The 24,872-nt window shown below is 40.1% G+C and overlaps 1 protein-coding gene across 2 annotated transcripts in view; it reads left to right on the top strand.

The window, feature by feature from the left end:
• KCNIP1 (potassium voltage-gated channel interacting protein 1) overlaps nucleotides 1-22,663 on the top strand; it is a 1,268,243-nt gene extending 1,245,580 nt beyond the window's left edge. For both annotated transcript variants that reach the window (XM_075601668.1, XM_075601667.1), the window contains 6 exons: nucleotides 7,035-7,104; nucleotides 8,692-8,762; nucleotides 15,507-15,614; nucleotides 17,801-17,905; nucleotides 20,066-20,128; nucleotides 21,592-22,663. In XM_075601668.1, coding sequence (XP_075457783.1) covers nucleotides 7,035-7,104; nucleotides 8,692-8,762; nucleotides 15,507-15,614; nucleotides 17,801-17,905; nucleotides 20,066-20,128; nucleotides 21,592-21,639 — 465 coding nt within the window. In that variant the 3' untranslated portion in view covers nucleotides 21,640-22,663. The remainder of the gene's footprint in view (nucleotides 1-7,034; nucleotides 7,105-8,691; nucleotides 8,763-15,506; nucleotides 15,615-17,800; nucleotides 17,906-20,065; nucleotides 20,129-21,591) is intronic.
• Nucleotides 22,664-24,872: the final 2,209 nt, after the last annotated feature.

Genomic DNA, 24,872 nt, shown 5'->3' with positions numbered 1-24,872 from the left:
CTCTTCTACCACCGCCACCTGACATCCTCCTCCTCTGCTGCCCTGCTCCACCTCAGACCACCAAAGCCATGTAGGCGAGTGGAGGGGGAGGAGGTGGGTGAGAGGAAAAGGAGAAGGAGGGGGATTAGAGAAAGAGGAGAAGGAGGGGGTTAGAGGAAGAGGAAAAGGAGGGTTAATAGGAAGAGGAGAAGGAGTGGGGTAAGAGGAAAAGGAGGGGTTAGAGAAAGAGGAGAAGGAGGGGTGAGAGGAGTGGAGGAGGAGGGGGGAAAGAGGAAGAGTAGAAGGAGGTTAACGAGAGATGAAGAGTAGAAGGAGGGTGGCGAAAGAGGAAGTGAAGGAGGGTGGAAGGAGAGGAAGAGAAGGAGTGTGGCGAGAGAGGAAGTGAAGGAGGGTGGAAGGAGAGGAAGAGAAGGAGTGTGGAGAGAGAAGAAGAGAATGAGGCTGGTGAAAGAGGAAGAGGAGGGGTGAAAAGAAGAGGAAAAGGAGGATGGTGAGAGAGAAAGAACAATGCGGAGAAGGAAGGTAGGGGTGAGGAGAAAGAGGGATTGAAAGGAATAGTAGAAGGAGGGTGGTCAGAGAGGAAGAGTACAAGGAGGGGGATGAAAGAGAAGAAGGATGGGGATGAGAGAGGAAGAGGAGAAGGAGGGGAATGAGAGAAGAGGAAGGGGTTGAGAAGAGAAGGAGATGGGGGCTGATTGAGCAGGTGTCAGGGGTATGAGAGGAGTGGGAGAGTGTTAGACTAGAGAGGATGAAGAGGGGTAAGAGAGAATAGGTCTATAGTAATATCAAAAATAAATCTGACAGTTCAGGGGGGAGGGGAGAGGGAGGATAGGGTCAGAACTGGATGTTTGCCTAGGGGGTATTTGGCCAGATTCGGGCCAGATTTGAACTTCTGCGGATAATTCACCCATCTCTACTATTTGCACCATAAGGAAATGTTTCTCTCGGATTACTAAAATAAAAAATTGATTGCGCTTACTGTGCATCCAAAAATATTTATTTTATTTTCTCAATAGACACAATATGCATATCAGTCTGAGTAGATAAATAGGGGAATCAGATATCCTTTTAATGATAAAGTGCTAACATTAGCAAAAGCAGAAAAAGGAAAGATTTTTATTTGGCAATGTTGTGGGAGGTATTTTGGGTAGATTTATTAGCACAGTATAAATGCAGTAGTACGTTTAGAAATAAAATAGTAGCTAAATGTGCAGAATAGCTGTAGTTATTTTACTGCAGACAAGAAATAATTAACATGTGTTAGTAAGTATGGGCACTTTCTTTGTTTTTTTTTGTAAAAAATAGGTTTTGGGTTTACTGGATTTTATTTGGAATTGGTTTAGGGTTAAGATTTGGAAATAACTATTGCGAAAAAGGCAATTTAAATTATTATTTTTTTATAAAAATCATTTTTTTTTATTTGCGAACCCAGAAGTTTCAATATTTGTTCCAAAGTTTGATTGGGACATCGGCACAAATTTCAGATTTTGCAAGGTCCAGATTTAAAATCCATGAACCTGGCCATTATTTGTTTGACTAAGCAGCTAAGATTCACTTGGCGGTTTACTGGATTACTGGATAACAGTGTTAGTAATAGAAAACAGACACTGTACCAATGTGTGTATTATATAGTATATGCAAGTGATCCAATTCTAGGTAAAACCCATATTTGAATGCTGTTTTCTGTCTACCCCTAATCAAATTAAGTGTTGCCACCTAGGCAAGGAACACCCTGTGTAGAAAACCATTTGTTTGAATGTGCCTCAGATGTGCTAATTAAGCAGACAGAACCACACTGTCAGGTGACTTTTTAGGCCTATATAAACCCAGTCAGAAAGCTAGTCTGCTTGCAGCCCATATCCAAGTGGCCAATTATAAGTGGCATGACTACTGAACAACTGAAGTTTAAAAGGAAGTTCAAGAGAAGTGAGGAAGAAGTGGACACCCCCAACTGGCCCTGATTCCTGCATTTGAACTACGCTGGAAAGGAGGATATCATCAATACCAGACTGCATCATTACTGCTGTGAAGCTGCCTTTACCATTTATATTTGCAGTGGCTTCACTTCTTCTCAAATAATGCACTTCTTTTTACCAGCCTCAGTATGTCTCTAACTCCATTCATATATCTCCATCTCTCCTTCCTTCACCACTTCTCTGTTCACATGAACTCCTTTCTTACCTGTGTCCTCTGTCACCACACAGCTATATCCCCTGCATTAAAACACACCCCTTCAAATCCTCCTCACACATTCTCTTTCTATCCATGCTTCTCCTCCTTGCTTCTGGGGATATCTCTCCCAATCCTGGTCCCTGTCTTATTCCTACATGCGCTCGTCCTCGCCTGCCAACTGCAACCTCTACTCCTTCTGGTGTCAACCCCTCCAACCTCATACCCATCCCCTGCCACCCTCCCTCCTCTCTCCCTTTCTCCTGTGCCCTTTGGAATGCTCGCTCCCTCTCTAACAAGTTCCTCTCTGTGCATGACTTCTTTTTCTCTCACTCTCTGCTTCTCTTTGCTATAACTGAGACCTGGCTCACTCAGTCTGACTCTGCTCTGGAAGCTGCCCTCTCCTACGGTGGCCTTTCCTTCTCCCACACTCCGCGCACTGATGGCAGGGGTGGAGGCGTGGGGCTCCTGTTCTCCTCTCTCTGTCGTTACCGAACCCTTCCTATTCCTTCCTCTCTTGCTTTTCCTTCCTTTGAGGCTCACACTGTCCAGATTTTCTCTCCTCTCCCTGTTCATGTGGCGGTCATCTATCGCCCACCTACCTCTACTCATCCCCCTTCTGCCTTTCTCTCTCACTTTGAATCCTGGCTCTCTTTCTTCCTCTCCTCAGACTCCCCTGTTCTTCTCCTTGGAGACTTCAATTGCCACATTGATGACACCTCTCTCCCTTGGGCTTCCCGCTTTCTTTCTCTAACCTCTTCTTTTGGCCTTCAACAGTGGACTGCAGCCAGCACCCACAAGTATGGCCACTACTTAGACCTGGTTTTCATTAAGAACTTCTCTCTCTCCGATTTCTCCATTTCCCCTTTTCCTCTCTCTGACCATCATCTCATCTCATTTTCTCTATCTCGCTTCTCCCCTTCTCCACCTCCATCTACACCCCGGTTCTACAGAAACCTGCGCTCTATTCACTTACGTGACTTTGAGTCCACTTTACGCTCCTCCCTCTCCTCTCTCAGCTCTGCTACAGACCCCGACAACCTGGTCAGGAACTACATCTCTGTCTTGTCCTCCTCTCTTGATCTACATGCCCCACTTTCTCTCTGCCGCACTCGCCCTTCTAACCCTAGACCCTGGCTAAATTCCCACACACGCATGCTGCGTTCCTCCACTCGTTCCTCTGAACGCCTCTGGAGGAAGTCTCACAAATTTAGCAAATTTATGCTATCCTGTTTCAACTCTGCCCTCTCGCAAGCTAAACAAGCCTACTTTTCTGCACTAATCAACATGCACAAGTCTAACCCACGCCGACTGTTCTCTGTCTTTGATACTCTACTCAAACCACCCTCAGATGCCTCTCCTTCCTCCATCTCCGCTCAGGACTTTGCTGACTATTTTAAGGAAAAGGTGGAATCCATACTGTACGTCAGAACATCCCCTCTGTTTCTTCTTCCCATCCTACACCTCTTCCTAACTCTCCTCCTGCCTTCCTTGACTCTTTTTCCACTGTCTCAGAGGAGGATGTGTCGCTGTTGATCGCCACTTCTCCCTCTACCACTTGCCCTCTTGACCCCATTCCCTCCCATCTCCTAAAACCTCTTGCTCCTACTATAATCCCTACGCTCACACACATTTTTAACTCCTCCCTCTGCTCTGGAACCTTTCCATCCTCCTTCAAACATGCAACAGTCATACCATTACTCAAAAACAGCAAGCTTGACCCTACCTGTCTTTCTAACTATCGACCTGTCTCCCTCCTGCCTTTTGCCTCTAAACTCCTTGAACGTCTTGTATTCTCTCGCTTGCTCCATTTTCTCAACACCTATTCTCTCCTAGACCCTCTACAATCTGGCTTCCGCACTGCTCACTCCACGGAAACAGCCCTCACTAAAATAACTGACGACCTCCATGCTGCCAAAGACAGAGGTCATTACACTCTGCTCATATTACTCGACCTCTCTGCAGCATTTGACACCGTGGACCACCCTCTTCTCCTTCACATTCTCCATACTCTTGGTATTCGGAACAAAGCTCTATCCTGGATCTCATCCTACCTCTCCCATCGTACTTTCAGTGTCTCTTCTGCTAACACCTCCTCCTCCTCTATTGATCTCTCTGTGGGGGTACCCTAGGGCTCTGTCCTGGGACCTCTTCTCTTTTCTCTGTACACACTCTCTCTAGGTGACCTAATAACATCTTTTGGGTTTAAATATCACCTCTATGCTGACGACACACAAATATACTTTTCAACACCTGACCTTACACCTGCTATAAAGACCAAAGTTTCTGAATGTCTCTCTGCTATATCATCCTGGATGGCCCTCCGTCGCCTTAAACTCAACATGGCTAAAACAGAGCTCCTCATACTACCTCCCAAACCTGGCCCTACTACCTCCTTCCACATTACTGTTGGAACTACGATCATCCACCCAGTAGCCCAAGCACGCTGCCTAGGGGTCACACTCGACTCCTCTCTCACATTCGCCCCTCACATTCAAAACATTTCTAAAACTTGTCGCTTTTTCCTCCGCAATATAACAAAGATATGCCCTTTCCTCTGTTGCTCGACTGCTAAAACTCTGACTCAGGCCCTCATTCTCTCCCGTCTTGATTACTGTAACCTCCTGCTGTCCGGCCTTCCTGCCTCTCACCTGTCTCCCCTACAATCTATCCTAAATGCTGCTGCCAGAATCACTCTACTCTTTCCTAGATCTGTCTCAGCATCTCCCCTCCTGAAATCCCTCTCCTGGCTTCCAATCAAATCCCGCATCTCACACTCCATTCTTCTCCTCACTTTTAAAGCTTTACACTCTTCTGCCCCTCCTTACATCTCAGCCCTAATTTCTCGCTATGCACCATCCCGACTCTTGCGTTCTGCTCAAGGATGTCTTCTTTCTACCCCCTTTTTATCTAAAGCCCTCTCCCGCCTTAAACCTTTTTCACTGACTGCCCCACACCTCTGGAATGCCCTTCCCCTCAGTACCCGACTAGCACCCTCTCTATCCACCTTTAAGACCCACCTTAAGACACACTTGCTTAAGAAGCATACGAATAGCACTGTGAACATTCTGAACACATGATACATACTGTAAAGCTTGGCCCCCTGCAGACGCACTTACCAGAACTCCCTCCTCCTGTCTCTGTACGTTCTCCCTACCTACCAATTAGACTGTAAGCTCCTCGGGGCAGAGACTCCTCTTCCTTAATGTTATGTTTGTCTAAAGCACTTATTCCCATGATCTGTTATTTATATTATCTGTTATTTATTCGATTACCACATGTATTACTACTGTGAAGCGCTATGTACATTAATGGTGCTATATAAATAAAGATATACAATACAATACAATGGTGGTTGGAAGCTGCATATAAAAAGTTAGACTGCCATAAACTAAATGGATAAGTCAAAATTAGCTGTTGAAATATAATTAGTGCACCTAGCGCTAGTGACAATAAACACCAAAGGTGAACAGAAACAATTAAATGAACAATTAATAATATTAGTGAAATGTGCACACATGTAAATGCTTGGATGAAAACAAAGGAATTACCTGTTATTTAGTCAAACTCGTTCCGAAGGTGATTCCTCCAGTTGCATCTTCTATAGGTATCCTTGAAAAGACTGCAGCAATGCACACCGACTGTGATCCTCAAGCACAGGGGAGATAGGAAAAACAGGACTTCCTGCAATGGTGTATTACCCTTGATATTGATCAGTGGTGAACAAGGGCAGAGATGTTAAAACCATAAATGTAATAAAGTTAATTCAATAAAAGGATTGCCTCAGCAATCTGAATGTGCAAATATAAAACAATTTACATGGATAGCACCATGAATGAATGTAGATTCCTCACTCATAGCTGGTCGTCGGCTACAGGATCCCTCTGGTACCATAAAAAATAAATATATAAAGTGCCAAAATATTAGTGCATACAATAAAAAAGTGTGACAAGTTGTGAAAAAATCCAGTTGCAAATCTGCTCAAAACCTCTGGCAGGGACTGTCTTCTCTGGTCCCAGAAAGGTTGAAATGTTCTTCAAAGTCCAGGGGAAGCATATGCTTTGAAGAACAATTTTCTTTCCAGCCATATATTTTGTATGAGAAAAAATACAAATGTGAAGGACAAAACTAATAAAACATAGTTCATACAGTATCTGTATATCTGCCACTGACAAGCAGAATAACAGCAGTACTCATATGTTTTAGTTCAGTAGATCTTTGGAAATGTTTATTGCTGGCCAAAAAAAAACTGTTTATACAGTAGGCCAATTGTGGTCACTATATCACGTGACAGGCATTTATATCAATTTCTAAATGAGTGAATATAATTAGTATCCACATTTTATTCATTGTTTACAATATTAACTTTGTGTCAAATACAGGATACTTAATAAATAATTAATTTTGAAATAATGCGGACACAAAATAGAAATGGACGAATATGTCAAAATTCGTCCCGCGAGAGAGACTATTTTTAGGGTCGTAAGTTCTCCCTGTCGCTCGACAAATCGAATGTGCGAATAGTGGCGTCCGCCGGCTGGTGCTATTGTATAAATTGGAATGAAGGTAGGCAAATGTTTTTATTTTATTTTTTACGCTAAGCCGCAAATAAATGATATCTTTGCGGCAAAGTTGAATGTAGGTGAATAATTTGCACATCTCTAGCACTCGAGTGCAGGTTAGTTAATAAAATGGGCAATTATGCAGTATGCTTGATGTGTGCCTTATCACTAGTTTATTTTTAGTGAAAGCAATTCCTTAAAAAATAATGATAGATACTGTAGATAAAGAGGTAATCCTACAGTGCTCAGTAATATTTAAAAAATAATCTTTACATTTTCAACTTTTTGTTTATATGGATCAAGGAATGTCCATGCGGAGTTGTTAATGAAGATACCTTTAAGCAGATCTATTCACAGTTCTTCCCTCATGGAGGTAAGTAATGTTGTTCTAAGCTACATTTTGAAAAAATAATTACAATATATATATATATATATATATATATATATATATTTATATATCACACACACACTGTATGAAATTCATACCTGAATTCATGATAAACTCATTACGTTCCGAAGCTTGTAGCTAAAGTAGATAATAAAAACACATACATTTTTTCAAAAGAAACACATACACTATGTTCCATATTAACTTAGGGGTTTATCAAGCTCTGGTGACAAGTATCGCAATCCAGTGTTAACTGCTGTTTATATGTAGCCAGGCTCCCCAGACTCGCCCTATTGCTATGGTGCGGGGAGAATAGGGAAGGTTGCAGCAGTGCAGGGAGCGCTCCGGCGTACCGGAGGCTCCGCAGTATCAGAGCGCGATCAGGGCGCCGCCATGTTGTATGCTCGCGCAGGCGTGGCGGGCCGTGGAGGTGGCTAGGGAGCAGAGGTCGCGCATGCGTGGCCACAGGTTGCAAAGCCCGCGGAAGAGGGACGGCTCCTATAGGGTGGAGCGTACGGGACTATGACTGCCAGCAGGCACCGTGAGACCAGGTGACATCAGGGAGCCTATAGGGCAGCCAGGATATCGGGAGGAAGTTTAGAGGTTGCGCAGGGGGAGCACGTTTTGGCAGAACCGAGTGGGAGGAGGACGGAGTAGGAGCTCCATGTGTAGGGAAGCCAAAAGCCCCTACACTAGGCCTTATACCCCAGCCCAGTTAGGCCCTTAGGTACAGGTAGGGAGCCGGTATTGCTGTTCGGGACGTGCTTACTGGCGCATGCGTGAGCTGCCATTTGCCTATTGAGCGAGATGTACTTACTCGCGAGTGTACTTAAAGTGAGTGTACTTAAACCGGGGTATGCCTGTATATATACATGCTCCTTCATAATAGAGATGGGCAAAACTGGGTGCGTTAAATCAGAACCTACCAGAACACCATAATACAAAACCAAAAAAATTCTAAACCCTTAAGATTTTTAGAAGCAAAATCTAAATCCAAGATAAGTATTTATTTACAACCAGAACCAAAACAAGGACAACCAGCTAAATGCCCGTTTCTGGGTGTTTCTGAGAAAACAAAAAACAAACAAATCAAGTTTTGTCAAAACCAGAACCAAACTCAAACAGCACAACATTTTACAAACAAAATGAAAACCAAAGTACTATTTTTTTTAGAACCTAACCAAAACACGAGTGAAAATGACTACACTTAAATAAAACTTATATTTAAAGTATGAAAGAGATCAAATGTACTGTAGGTAAGCAAGGCATCATGGCATTAAATATTGTTTAACATAGAAGAGTGTTGTGGTGTAAGTTAAAAATACATATTGTTTTTATGCTGTACATATAGATAATATAGAGTATATAATCTACCATTTTGTGCTATAGAGTTGCAGGCCCTTCACATGTGAAAACTATGAGATTTAATTTCAAATACAGTTAATTTAGAGATGATTTACATTTATTTCATTTGTATTAAATAAAACATCTAATATGTGAGTTCTTAAATATAATTTTGATTGCTGTAGAATTATGATAGTAACTAATACCTAATATATTTTTATCATCCAGATGCAAGTATGTATGCACATTATCTCTTCAATGCATTTGATACTGCACAGTCCGGATCAGTGTTGTTTGAGGTAATTTAACAAATGTTTTTATCCCCATTTTAATGTATCTTATTAATATTTTTTTCAGGCCTATTCATTTAACTATTGCCCAAAAATAAAGGTTAATTAAAAAAAAATGCTTTTTTTTACCATATTAATAATATATTATAAATAGAATATTCTTTGCAGAAATATTGATACAAAAAACCCCATATCATTTTTATTGTATGCACTCTCCATATCAAATGTTTTCTGTTTGACCTAATATGTTGGAGCGGTGTTGAAGAGTGTTTGGACAGGGGTGTTTTAAATATCCTCTCTCCTTATTTGACTCAAAATTTAAAGTATTCAATTCTTGGAGAGATGTTTTGGAATTATATGTGCAAAAATATGCATGATATTTGCAGAAACAGTCATTATATACAGTATGCAACACTATGCAACTTTTACAACTACTGTACTTGATTCTTACAGAAGCTATTAAAACTATTTGAGTCTCAATTGCATGAGCAAAAAGGAGTCAAGCACACCAAAAAATAGGGAAAAAATCAAAAGATAGCCAAAAAGGTAATTTAATAACTATAAAAAGTCAAGGTTGCATACAACATTTCAGTGCCAACATGCACCTTCTTCCTGATTCAGTCCTAAGTCACACTTGACCCCTCTCTCACATTCTCCTCTAACATTCAAAACGTTTCTAAAACCTGTCGCTTTTTCCTCCGCAAATTATAAAGATAAACCCTTTCCTCTGTTGCTCGACTGCTAAAATTCTGACTCAGGCCCTCATTCTCTCCCGTCTCGATTAATGTAACCTCCTGCTGTCCAGCCTTCCTGCCTCTCACCTGTCTCCCCTACCAACTATCCTAAACGCTGCTGCCAGAATCACTCTACTCTTTCCTAAATCTATCTCAGCGTCTCCCCTGCTGAAATCACTCTCTTGGCTTCCTATCAAATCCTGCATCTCTCACTTTTAAAGCTTTACACTCTTCTGCCCCTCCTTACATCTCAGCCCAAATTTCTCGCTATGCACCATCCCGACTTTTGCATTCTACTCAAGGATGTCTTCTCCCTGTCTTTGTATCTAAAGCCCTCTCCCGCCTTAAACCTTTCTCACTGACTGCCCAACACCTTTGAAATGCCCTTCCCCTCACTATGCGACTAGCACCCTCTCTATCCCCCTTTAAGGCCCAACTTAATACACACTTGCTTAAAGAAACATATGAGTAGCACCGTGGATAATATTAGACACATGATACATAAAGCTTGGCCCCCTGCAGATGCACTTACTGATGCAGCCACGAGTATCTGAACACTTGCCTGGGAAAATCTGGGGCAATACCTCAGTAATGCTGCAACATATCTGTGACATTTCTGCAGACCGACTAATGGCCCATCGGATTAACACAGCGGGGGTCCCTGGCAGTCCCATTCAAACTGAATGAGACTGCCAGGGACCCCCACTGGTTTAATCCGATGGGCCATTAGTCTGTTTGCAGAAATGTCACAGAAATGTTGCAGCATTACTGGGAGATTGCCCCAGATTTTCAAAGGCAAGTGTTCGGATACTCGTTGCTGCATCTGTATCAGAATGCCCTCCTACTGTCTCTTCTGTATGTTCTTCCTATCTTTCTACCATATTAAACACAACAGGGGACCCCCGCAACAGCACGTGTAATAATGTTATGACGGTGCTCCCTGGGTAGGAATGATCTTATCTTTCTACCAATTAGATTGTTAGCTCCTCAGAGCAGGGACTCCTCTTCTGAAATGTTACTTTTATGTCTGAAGCACTTAGGGCCTTATTCAGAAAGCCTCGATAAGGCCCTTATCGAGCACTTATTGACCAAAATGGCTACTCGTATTCAGATAGCCTCGATAAGTGCTCGATAACGGCCTGTATCGACGCAAAATTGTATCGCTATCCGAAATTCGCCGACTGAGCAGCGATCAGCCCCTTATCGACCATTTTCGGATGGTTGATAAACTCGCGCGATTCAGAGACCCGCGAGTCGGCTGTCGCGGCATATCGCAGCCCATCGCAGCCCTAAAAGGCGGTCTTCTCCCCAAATCCAATTCACCACAAAACGTTTGGTAAATTGGTGGGGAGATGCCTCGATGAGCAACGATGTGTCGGGAGTTAGAAAAAATCAGGCCCCTTTCCTGCCTCGGATTGATGCCGAGGGTCTCCGGAGCTGATAGCCATTAATAGCAGCTCCGGACCCCCCCGGCATGCATCCGAGGCAGGAAACATGCATGTACAGCAAATTCATTACCTTAGCGGCTAACCGCTAAGGCAATGAAGGGGTTAAACACCCGTGCCAAGCTTACTGTAAGAAACATACAATACAATACAATACAGTGGCTAGCAGGGGTGGGTGAAGGGGGAATTTGGCCCTTAGTGGCTGTTTAGGCCTTGCGGGGAGGTTGCGGGGGGAGTTAACCCCTTCATTACCTTAGCGGTTAATACCGCTAAGGTAATAAAGGGGTTAACCCAACCGCTACCCACCCGCAAGGTCTAAACACCCATCCTTAGGGCTAATACCCCCTTCACTCACCCGTGAGGCCTAAACACCCACCCTTGACTGACTATACCCACCCTATACCCATTGAGTAGTATAGTGGTACATCATAGCCATATAATAATAATATGGGCATGATAAGCCTCTATAGCACTCAATGGGCACCTTAATGACAATGCAGTAATACACAAGACACACTATCATAAAATGTAACTAAACTCCAAAAAATCACACGTCACTAAATACATACAGTAGCCAGCTAATCCAATCAATACAATCAATAGCAACATCAACAAGGAATTAATTAAACCATTAACCAATCTAAACAATTAATTCCGAAACCAACTCAAAATGAATAGTAACACTAACCAATGTAAACAATGAATTACTCCAACATTAATGAATTTAAACAGTTAAATAGAAATAAATTCTAACAATCTCTGAAGTAACCATAAAACAAATTAGCTAACATAATATAACATTAAATACAAACGAACACCAATCGCAAACCTTTAATGACATTAAGCATGAAAAAACAATCAATCACATCCACATAATACATGAAATGCCAAAAAGCAACACCAATACTAAGCGAGAAATGCCCCCCAAATATTGTCATAATAATGTATTAATCTGTACCCTAAAGAGGTACAGATTAATATATTATCAGTCAATGTGCCTCCCCCCAAAAAATCAAAAAACACATCCAAAGATTAAACCTGTAAAAAGAGACATTTACAAACATTCAATATATTGCTTACCATTAGAAGCGGTGGCCCTCCGACTCCCGGGGAAACAGGAAGCTCACGTACCTTGAAGGCCTCCAACAGCATCCGATGCCATCCGCCATGAAGATCCGGCTCAGGTACCCCAATCTTCTTTTTTCTTTCTTTAATCACCTTCTTCTATCTTCATCTGTCACCATTTCTTGTTCTTCTTTATCTTCTTTCTTCATCTGTCAATCCAAAATACCCCATGTTAAATCCCAGCCGATGCTGTCTCGTCGGCTTCTTGGGCTCAAAGAGGCGTCACGGCCTTAAATATGGCTTGTGACGTCACATTTACCCTCAAAATGGTTAACAGCCACCTGATTGGCTATTAAAACCATGTGCATTCCCTTTAAGTGATGTCACGGCAAAAAATAAAAATAAAGTCTGCACATGGTTTTAACAGCCAATCAGGTGGTTGTTAACCATTTTGAGGGTAAATGTGACGTCACAAGCCATATTTAAGGCCGTGACGCCTCATTTGAGCCCAAGAAGCCGACGAGACAGCATCGGCTGGGATTTTACATGGGGTATTTTGGATTGACAGATGAAGAAAGAAGATAAAGAAGAACAAGAAATGGTTACAGATGAAGATAGAAGAAGGTGATTAAAGAAAGAAAAAAGAAGATTGGGTACCTGAGCTGGATCTTCATGGCAGATGGCATCGGATGCTGTTGGAGGCCTTCAAGTTACGTGAGCTTCATTTTTCCCCGGGAGTCGGAGGGCCACCGCTTCTAATGGTAAGTAATATATTCAATGTTTGTAAATGTCTCTTTTTACAGGTTTAATCTTTGGATGTGTTTTTTGTTTTTTTTGGGGGAGGCACATTGACTGATAATATATTAATCGGTACCTCTTTAGGGTACAGATTAATACATTATTATGACAATATTTGGAGGGCATTTCTCGCTTGGTATTGGTGTTGCTTTTTGGCATTTCATGTATTATGTGGATGTGATTGATTGTTTTTTCATGCTTAATGTCATTAAAGGTTTGCGATTGGTGTTCGTTTGTATTTAATGTTATATTATGTTAGCTAATGTGTTTTATGGTTACTTCAGAGATTGTTAGAATTTATTTCTATTTAACTGTTTAAATTCATTAATGTTGGAGTAATTCATTGTTTACATTGGTTAGTGTTACTATTCATTTTGAGTTGGTTTCAGAATTAATTGTTTAGATTGGTTAATGGTTTAATTAATTCATTGTTGATGTTGCTATTGATTGTATTGATTGGATTAGCTGGCTACTGTTTGTATTTAGTGACGTGTGATTTTTTTGAAGTTTAGTTACATTTTATTATTGTGTGTCTTGTGTATTAATTTATTGTCATTAGGGTGCCCATTGAGTGCTACAGAGGCTTATCATGCCCATATTATTATTATATGGGTATGATGTACCACTATACTACTCAATGGGTATAGTGTGGGTATAGTCAGTCAGGGTGGGTGCTTAGGCCTCCCGGGTTGGTATCTGGACAGGGTGGGTTAACCCCTTAACCCCTATAGTGGTTAGTAACCGCTAAGGTGATTAAGGGTTTAGGGGCCATTAGAATGTATTTATTTTGTATATATGCTTTCTGGCAACGGAGGACAGAAGGACCTGCTGTTGTGGTAAGTATAACTTTATTTATTTACTTTATTTATGTATGCTAATGCAGTGTTTAATAATGGGCAAATAATCTATTATACATATCTGGATAATAGTTATTTTGCCCATTACTGTACTGTATGGGTTTGGGCGGAGGGGGGGCGTGTATTGATGTTTTTTAAAATATTTATTAATATATACATTTCTTTAATAGTGTAGAGGTGCAGGGGGTCTCCTGAGCTGAACCACGTTGGTTTTATGTCCGGGGACACCCTGCTTCCCGAGATACAGGCACCTTTATGGGGTGCCGGTATCCCTCTGCATTGAAATGTCCCGCGTCACGTGACCGGGACATTTCCTTGCATAGGAGATGCCGGCACCCCATAATTTTCGGGCGACAGTTCAGCTGGGAGAGGCGGCTCTCTCAGAGCAGCTCTCTCTGCAGCAGAAATGAATCGCTGGTTTAGGCGTTTTCAGAGGCTCGATGCTCTCGCTGGCAGCAACTCACCCGTTTTGGGCATTTTGCTATCACTGGTAATCGAGCCTTTCTGAATACCGTGATAGCAAAGCCCAAAAAACCCTCATTTTAAATTCCCTGGAGATTTTTTTTATCAGCCCTCTCTGAATAAGGCCCATATTCCCATGACCTGTATTTGTATTATTTGTTATTTATATGATTGTCACGTGTATTACTACTGTGAAGCGTTATGTACATTAATGGTGCTATATAAATAAAAGCCATATATACATACATTCATACCTTGTCTCCAGCGTCAAATGACATCGCATTGCAATGGCAACGCGATGTCACGTGACCCCGCCGCATTATTTGACTCTGCGATGCCATGGCCTCACTGAAGCCGTTGCAGACAAGGTTCGGGAACTTATAGTTTCCTCACTGGCAGGGAAAGCCGCAGGAAAATGACTGTGGCTATCCCCAACTGCGGGGAATGAACACAAAGTTATGAATAAGCAATTAAAGTGATAAAGTAACAAATGCACTTCATAATAGTTGTCATTTAGACTTAAATTACTACAGAAACAAATCTTTCATTAGATGAGGATTTTCTAATACAATTGATAATCTACAGATTAATCCAGTGACGTTTTCTACAAAACTGCGTTCAGGTTACAAATACTTTTAACTATGGTAACCCGAGCACCCTCTGGATCTCAAGATATAAGTATTTTTTTAACATAAAAAAAACAATAAAAATATGCCACCATTCTATAAACATGGCCAAGGGGTAACCCACAGAAAGCGCCAACACCATTTCTCAATGATGTCATCACTTTGTTGGCCGCCGGAGGGGGAGCTATAACCTCTCAGCCATTTTATGTCAGATATTCTGCCTGGTGCTGGAGCCACAGGAACTGGGGCAGGAGGGGGGGGGGTTGTCTGGGTTATTGGGGGATCATGAAGCTGCACCAGGGGACTCTATGGTTCAGATAAGGAAAATAAATAAGAAAATGTTGATTGCTACTTTACTCTCAGGCTAATTACTAGACTCTAATCCCAAATTAAAAAACAAAGGAGAATGGAGACTCCCCCCCCCCCCCCTTACAACTGAAAAGGCTTCAACTTTTATAAGGCAATAGTAGCTAACTATTTAATTTGCTTTGAATACACTTTGACAAAAAACATTTTGGTGCCTATTGAAGAGTTGACAATGTTTTTATTTTTTTTAATAGGATTACTTTTTTCTTTCTGAAACTCTATCAAAAACGCATTGGGTCCCGGAGTTTTACATTTTTTGCATACTTTTTATTGTACAGTACATTCAACTTCTGGTGTGGCAAATGGTTGATATACAGTATGCCCAAGTGAAAAGGATGCATACTAAATGCTGATTACTAATATTTCGCAACAAATTTTGTTTTCTCCAAACATTTAATAGGATTTTGTGGCAGCTTTATCAATATTGTTGAGAGGAACCATTCATGAAAAGCTGAGGTGGACCTTTAATCTCTATGATATACACAAACATGGATACTTAAAGAAGGAGGTAAATACCTACAGTATGATAAAATTGTGGCGTAAAGGAAAGGGTTTTAAAATTTCATCAAACTCCTGCTTTATCACTGTAATTAAGATTTGTATTTATTGAAAGTATTTATATTGCACTGGTCGAAGATGAACAAACAATTTATCGTTTCCCTTCTATTCTTCCAAAACTGAAATGTTAGCATTTTTACTTTATCTAATTAGGGAAACAAAAAGTTCCACAACACTCATTTTTCCCTTCTTAATATAATTGTATTGTATTGCCCTCTTTCTTCTTACATTACATATAATTCTAATGAAACAAGTAAAACAGTTGGCAGAATATATTGAGGTTTTACCTCTAGAGTTGCATTCTTAATACTGTAAGTCTATAAACGTCCATGTAAATAGCGTTAGAAGCAGGGTCTCCTATACATTTATCAACGTATCATGTTCCACAAAAATATAATTAAAGGGAATGCATAGTTAGCTGTCAGTTACCCCCTTTTCACCATATTCAATAGGGGCCTCAATAAAGCATAAAGGGCTTATTTTGTAAGGTGTGATAGCGCAGATGACGGGCTATCGCGTGAAATATTTCATTGACTTTAATGGGAGTTTTCATGCGATAGCACATCATCCTCGCTTATCACACTTTACAGAATAAAGGTCATAGGGGCCTATTCAGGTAGTTTTCATGTTAACACTGTTGGATAGTTCTTTAATTGTTGTGTCTTCTTGGTGCTATTGATTATTTTTAGGTTGCCTACTGGCAGCTATAGTGACTTATCATGCCCATATTATATGGACATGATGTACCACTGTGTCAATCAATAGGTGGAGGGTGGGGGTACTTGCCCTGGGTTGGGTGGTTTGGCCTCCCAGGTGGGTAGCAGGGGAGCGGGGTTAACCCCTTAATTACTTTAGCGGTTACTAATCTTCATCCTGGCAGGGGTAAGTAGAAGTTTTATTTACTTTGTGCTGACTGGCTACTGTTTTATTTTGAATGGGCAAATAAGCTATTATCATATATCTGGATAATAATAGTTTGGGCTATTACTGTACTGTATGTGTTAGGGGAGTTGTTAGGGGTAGAGGAGGTGGGTATTAGGGTTGTTGTATTTTTGAATGTTTCTTGGGGGTAGAGAGATTGGGTGAAGGGGGTATGTCCCCAAGGGTGGGTGGTTAGGCCGACAGGGTGGGTAGCGGGAGTGGTTAACCTCTTAATTACCATAGTGGTTCCAACCGCAATGGTAGTGAAGGGGTTAACCACTCCTGCAACCTTGCCGGCAAGCCAAAACATCCACCCTGGGGCAACTACCCCCTTCATCCACCCCTCAGCCACCAATAAACAGGCTATTCAATGTTAACCCCTTCATTGCCTTAGTGGCTAGCTGATAAGGTAATGAAGCTGTTTTTATTTTAATTTGAATACTAGTGTGCATAAGCAGGGGGTCTCTGGAGCATAACCGCGTTGATTTCAGGTCTGGGGACCACTGCTTCCTGAGATACAGGCCCCGTTATCTGGTGCTAGTATCCCCATGCAATGTTTAAATGTTCTGCGTCACGTGACCAGGACATTTAAACGCATAGGAGATACTGGCACCCAAAATTGGGGTCTGTATCTCGGGAAGCAGGCAGTCCCCGGACCTGAAATCAACACGGTTCTGCTCTGGAGACCCCCTGCTCACGCATTCTATTATTAAAATTTAAATAAAAACACTGCGATCGCCTGCAAGATCTGTGCAGGGAGAGGCGGGTCTTCCTGTGCAGCTCAGATTGCAAGAAAATCGCAGGTGGGAGATCATAGAAAAAATCTCAGATGAGTTTGCTGCTTCGCCGAATGGCTTGGGCATTTTCCCGCCGCATGGTTTGAGAGGGGTTCAGATTCTTTCTGAATACTGTGATAACTCAACTGACAAACTGTTCTGTGGGAACATGCTAAACCTTGCGATCTAGCAGCAAACTCATCAAACCTACTAGAATAGACCCCATGACATTTGATGAAGGAGAATTTTATTGCTTCTTTGTGAGACATACCTTGTATTTGTTTCCTGAAATAAACAATCCAAACAAAATTATTGGACTTTATTTTGTAAGCTTTAAGTGAAAACTTTATTTATTATATTTAAAAAAAAGTCAAATGAATTAATGTTCTATATTGACTAAATAATTAATTGTTTTGTATTTTTTTTTTAACTTATGTAGGAAATGATGGATATAGTTAAAGCCATATATGATATGATGGGAAAGTACACCTACCCAGTGGTCAAAGAAGATGCACCAAAGCAACATGTGGAATTATTTTTTCAGGTATATTTAGGTGCATGTTCTTCTGTACAATATTTTTAGGCTAAGATATCAGCTATAACAAGCCTTTCCATAGTATTTTCTAAGCAAGATGAGCACCCATGACTTTTTTATTCTTATATTAAAATATGTAATTTTATTTACTTAATATTTGTAACCTTTATTCGTCCTCTCAATCAACACTCATTCATACTAACAGGACAAATTAGATTCTGCTCATATAGAGATAGCGGCCACTAATGTGTTTTGGCGGGAAATCAATGAAATAATATTTCAGAGTCATTTATAAGGTGTCCCATAATTCATATGGGAAATTGAGTTATCTTTTCTATGATTTTTTCAATGAGTTAGCTACAATGAAAGTGTGCATGATCTTTTTCCATTTAGTTTGGTCCTACAGATATTGTGAAAACAAGTGTGTTTACATTTTCAGTAGAGATGAGTCAGTTCAGGAAGGCAAAATCAGAGGCCTCCAAATTACCCCAGTTTGGATTCCTATAAATCGCAGCTTGGCCAATATTTTTTTGTGTTGAATCGGAGTCATACCTTAGCCTTGTTGTAATTGTGCCTCAGGCCCAGTTGCAAACACAGCAGGATTATACATTTTCTAGATAGATTTTTACTAGTTAATTATTCATTCCTAACTACAGTACAAACCAAAAACAGCTTGATTACATGATTTTAATTTTTCTGATCAAATTCACATCTTCATGTATACTTAGTGCATAAAAATCAGGGTCAAAACTGGGGTGGGGGGAAGCAAGAACAATTGTCCTAACTCTGGTGGTGAAGAAGGGCATGGCTGGCAAATCCCAGAGGTGGGGTCTGAATTTTGGTCTGCTGGCCAGGCCACTTCCTCTGCTGGGTTCTGCAGAAGGCTTGCTGCTGTGGTTAGCCCCTTCCTCACTGTCTGTGCCCCTTCTGCAATCAAAGGGCCCCTTCCTAACTGCTCCCCTACCTAAACAACCTTCTGCTGGGTCACTTTCTAGCTGCTCCTGCTCCTCCAAAAACCTGATTCTGTCACTTAGCCCTTACCACAGATGTAGCCAGGCTAAATGTTTGTGCTGCAGGGAGCAGCCTCAGAATCCTGACTGCAGTATTCCCCGGAAGTGGGAAATCTCTCAGTAGGGGTCTGTAAGAGGACGTGTGCAGAGGTACGCAATGGAGACTGTTTAAAGTGAAACTAAAATTAGGCTTTATTGCACCTGTCCCTTTAACACAGCAAAACATATGAAAATAAGCCAAACAAAAACCTATCTCCACTTTGGAGACTATCTACACATGTAGTTCAGCCCTCTATAACTGGGTGGTTAGCTAAGCTATTTACCAGCCCAATATATATATACATATAAACAGATATATAAACAGTCCCATAAGAAAGTCTTATCTGTTTCTTGTAGCTGTAGGGGAAGGCTTCTCTGTTCTCCTGGTGTCAGCACCCTTGTGTGCTAAGGTAATGTCAGGATCCAGGTTTTGAAGTATTGTCCCCTGTGTCTTGCTGGCAGCGTGCAGTCTCTTTGCCGCTCAAGGCATCTGTTTATTCCACAGGTCAGCCCAGTTGTGGACTAGGGAACTCTCTGTCTGTCCTTCCTTGGTTCAGCCCCACGTGTGAGACTAAGGAATCCCTCACTTCCTGTCTCAGAACAGACTTTCACAGAGCTGTGATTAGCAGGTGGGGTTGATTACACCAGCAATTAACAGCACACTGCTGGTTTAGAGTCAAGCCTGTTTAACAGGGATAAGACCCTGTTACAGGGTCCCATTCAGAATAACAGATCCACCACAGGCAGCCCTGACCTTTGCTGTCCTGGAGCTGGAGCATTTTGCTTTTTATTCCAGGTACAAACTCCTGCCACCACTGGGCCCATTGATAGTTGCCACCACTCAGCAGCCTGTTGCTATCACTGGGCCCCTTCCAGACCACACCCCTTATCCCAAAAACCTGTTGCTGCCACTGGCCCCCTTCCAGACTGCCCCCTCACCCCACACCCTGCTAAAATAAATAGGGCCCCGATCAAGATCTTAGTCCTACAGAAAATAAACTTATCTTAAAGGCTGATCTCCTTGTATAGTAGAACTATTTTTTGAACTTAAAGAAATATGTATTAGTACATTTTTATTACATTCTTTACATGAAACTAATCCAATAATGTAATCTTTTAGAAAATGGACAAAAACAAAGATGGCGTGGTAACTTTAGATGAATTCATTGAATCCTGCCAAGAGGTAAAGATTGTCTATACATTGGTTAGTTTTTTGAAAAACTGTAATTTTCAAGAAAGTAAAAATTCATATCAATAGAGGAAGCATTAAATTGAATATCCTCATTGATGTTCTGTAGCATGAATATATCAATGTAAATGTGTACTCTGTTTTAAATTGATCAACTTGCAATGTGCCGATGTGAAATAAATTAAGGCATGCGTATTTTTTTATTTATCTAATTTAGCATTTATCTCCATTAATTTGTACTTGTGTCCAAAAACATCAGAGGATAAGAGAATATAAAAAAAAACTTCCCTAATAAATGAGCTTTATGTATTAGATGCATCAAACGTCAGTAAAAAAAAAATGTTATGTCAAAGTGCATTTTTGCCTTGATAAATAAAAAAAAAACATATATTAAGGATATATGCACTTCCTGATTTTTAAGAGGGATTTTAATGGCCATCCATTTGGAATATTTGGTGGCCCTTTTGTTTCCTCTGTAAGGAGATTTCAAAACAATTTCTTAACTGAGAAGTGTTCTGCACCAAATGAATCAAGGGCCGGATCTACAGTGCAAAGCTCTGTTAAGTCACTTAACAAGACGTTAACCTTACCTAATGTCGCACTGAATCTAACAATGTATTCATAATGGACAATAACATTAAGTCATGTTTTCGCCATATAAAGAGCATAGTGTTACTTTTGGCCATTATCAAAATATCTATTCTCTGCAAGAGTCAGTTAAAGCTATTGTGGCACTGTTATGATAGTTAGGTCAAATCTAAACTTGACATCAATCTAATTCAGACCCTGAAATAAGCCTTTGACCAGGTCTGGATGGGTGTAACACCACAGTTACATAGGACTTAGCTAATACAATGTAATTTCCCTCTCATCTCTTTCTCAACTTGAGCTAAAAACTTGTTACAGAGTCTAGATTTTGGAAAAGCTAAGATGAACTTCACTATTTTGAAAAATAATGCTACTTTACACTACAATAACATGTCATTGAGCCTATGCAAATGAGATACACTACTGTTATTTTTGCATGTACAGTAATTAGCTTGGAGAATACCTTGTTAACACAGGGAACAAATTCCTTTATTGTTTTAGGAAAAAGTATGGGACATTGAGACACGGAACTCTTTCTTTCTTTTATTATCCTGTGTTTATTCCTTCTCTGTATCATCTGCTTTAGATTGCTATCTTTTTTTTTTTTTTTTGTACAACTGTGTTAAGGTCATGATATCTTTGTAAATCAATATTGTAGACCTGAGGAAGAGAGAAGAACTCTCGATAGCTTGTCTAATAGTATCAATTGTTAGCCCAAATAAAAAAGGTATCGCCTAATGCTAAAATACTCATTTATTCTACACTATCACAACTGGACTAACACAGCTATTTCTACTTAATTAGTTTACACAATTAAATGTTCTTGCATACAGTAGCTTTATCTAATACATTGTTTCCTTATATCCCAGGATGACAATATTATGAGGTCCTTACAGCTCTTCGAGAATGTTATGTAACATCACAAGAGAGGAACGTTGGTGAAGGACACTGTACAATACTGGACAACCTTATGAAACTTAATGAAAAGCCACAAATATTTTATCTCTTTAACATGAGGAATTTTAAAACTCTGAAGTAAATAATTAAATGATTTTGTATGAGTACATGACATCTGACACCAGAACTGTGTCTGACTGGAAAACAAACAAAAATAATTTAATTCTAAAAAAAACCCTTAATTTTTATTATACAAGACAATTATTGGATTGTATATTACTTTGGATGCATGCTGCATTTAAAATAATCTAACTTTTACTTATGTTAAATTGATAGAATACGACGTTCTGCTTGTTAGTTGCAAGTTTTTTCTGCTTTTTAATCTAGTAAACTTGATTACAAAGCACAAGACTATATGCTATTAGCTTGCTTAGCCATTTACTGTGAGTGGGAGCTTAACGCTTACCATATTATTATAAAACATTGTACAAATTTATCTTTGTTAATTATTTGTAATATGTATTATACCAAAAGTATACAAATAACACTAGTTCATAATTTCATTACATAAAATATTTTTTTATATGCAAAAATCAATGTGAAACAGTTTATTGTGCTTTATTTTTTATTTTTTCATTGCCTACCTATGATGATGGATATTTTTGTTTTTCCTATATAGCACAAAAAGATAAACAAAACTCCAATTAATTTACAGCTACTAGCATCTAAAATATATTTACATTTACTTTTCCAACCTATTTCCTTTTAACTTATATAACAGTATCACCTAAATGATCAAAATAATGTTGTTTATTCAGAAAGGTGTGTATAGAAGAAAACCTTATCAAACGTGGCGCTCTGTATACTAAAGTGAAGTGAGTAAATACAACAGTGAGGTGTAAAAATCAACTTAATAAAAAATTAGTGATACTCATACAAACACATGTAACGAATGCTGCTGTAACCCGGTGTAGGACTGCTCTCTCAGTCCTCGTGGCAAGTGGAAAGGTGTGGATCATCAGGATGCGCAAACATGTGAAAACAAAACACAAATACTGATGGTGCAGTATAGTAGTGATAGTGGCGTGGGTAATATATTAGCAGGTCTATATGCAGAATACTCACAAACGTGAGGTGATTATGGACACGTAAAGGTATCTTTGGGAGGTGTGCTGCAAACAATGCAATCAGAATGGCAATCTGTCACCCACCAAATGGATCACTCCAATGGACCTTAGTAAAAGATAAAGCCGGACATAGTGCAGACTGTACAGGATAATTTATAAGGGTAGATAAAATCCAATACACTCACATGGTCAAAGATTTAAAAAAGCATTCAGATCTCATGCAGTGGATCTCTGCAACCGGTTGAGTGGTATCTCTGCTATCCCTCTGTGCTGGCGTGCGTGTCACGGATGCGTCTCACCGAGGACCGGAAGTGACGACACCCGCTTCCAGAGGTTCCGGTTGATGCAACGACGTCACTCTACGCGTTTCACCTTCTCGGTTTCTTCAGAAGAAACCGAGAAGGTGAAACGCGTAGAGTGACGTCGTTGCATCAACCGGAACCTCTGGAAGCGGGTGTCGTCACTTCCGGTCCTCGGTGAGACGCATCCGTGACACGCACGCCAGCACAGAGGGATAGCAGAGATACCACTCAACCGGTTGAGAGATCCACTGCGTGAGATCTGAATGCTTTATTAAATCTTTGACCATGTGAGTGTATTGGATTTTATCTACCCTTATAAATTATCCTGTACAGTCTGCACTATGTCCGGCTTTATCTTTTACTAAGGTCCATTGGAGTGATCCATTTGGTGGGTGACAGATTGCCATTCTGATTGCATTGTTTGCAGCACACCTCCCAAAGATACCTTTACGTGTCCATAATCACCTCACGTTTGTGAGTATTCTGCATATAGACCTGCTAATATATTACCCACGCCACTATCACTACTATACTGCACCATCAGTATTTGTGTTTTGTTTTCACATGTTTGCGCTTCCTGATGATCCACACCTTATTCAGAAAGGTACATTATTGTATTGGTCCCTAGAGAGAAGTTTATGCTTCGTAGAATCTTGTCACAGCACAATTAGGTTCCATGTTCATGATTAAAATCTAGAGCACAACCAGACCAACATTTTATATATAGGCATAGAAGGGCAAAACGCTATAATAATACATTCACAACCAGAATGCAAAAATAAGAATTACCTCTCGCAAAAGTATTTTGTCATAATTTAAAGATTGCAACATTAAGCAGCTATGAACTACAAGATGCACTGTAGTGTATATCATATATCTTTACTCTTCTGCAATAGGTACAGTAGCTGCTTCTTTGAATGCAACTTTAGCTGTCTGATTTAAATGATTAATATAAAACAACATTGAAGTAATCTCTCATCTTCAAAGGCAGCCATGAACACAGAACAAAAAAATCCATTGAGAACCTCTTTATTCAAAATAATCTGTTAAAAAATAAGAACAAAATTTGATTTTAAATAAATATATGCTGTATAGAGAATGCATATACACAATATACAAAGGACAACATTTACATTTTCAAAAGCAATATAAAAAAATGCAAATTATCTTTTTTTTTAATTACGGCATTAATACTGTGAAAGTGAAACAAATTACCCTTTTCTCTTCCTTACTTGTCTATAGAGAGACAACGAATTAAATAGTTATTTTTGGATTAAACAATTATAAACCAGTAAAATTATGAATTGCTACAGTATATGCAGTAGAATGCATTGTGAATCATTTACCAATATACATTTACTATACATTTGTAGGCTTCTCTTTACGCAGCTTTTCTGCTGTAGATATTATTACAGATGTGCAAACTTTTTGCACGTTAACAAATGTTGCTAATGTCACTGTTTTTGGTAGATAAAGCTTGCTTCGATCCCAAAGCTTGCAACAAGTTCACTAAAAAGTAAAAGTCAATGGGCATTGCATGTTCAATTTATTTCAATTGCTTTTGCTTTTGAAATTTGATTGCACATTGAATATATGTTTTTTAAAGGAGCCTTGCCTGATGGTTTTTTTTTTTTTTTTTTACTTTTACCTGAACTGGGGGTTCAACGGAGCTCATCAGTGGTCCCCTGATGACCAGGGTCCCCAACCTGATTCATGAGTGGAGAGCCTCTTTATGATAGCGGTCAGCTGGCAATCTTGGGTGAGATCTACAGCTGTCGGGGTCAGGACTCAGCCTGGCAGCCAATAGAAAATCTGTTACAATTT

This window comes from Ascaphus truei, chromosome 5 (genome assembly GCF_040206685.1).
Source record: "Ascaphus truei isolate aAscTru1 chromosome 5, aAscTru1.hap1, whole genome shotgun sequence".
Taxonomy (NCBI): Eukaryota; Metazoa; Chordata; class Amphibia; order Anura; family Ascaphidae; genus Ascaphus; species Ascaphus truei.
Note: the sequence above shows the minus strand (reverse complement) of the source record. Positions and strands in the feature narration are given on the sequence as shown.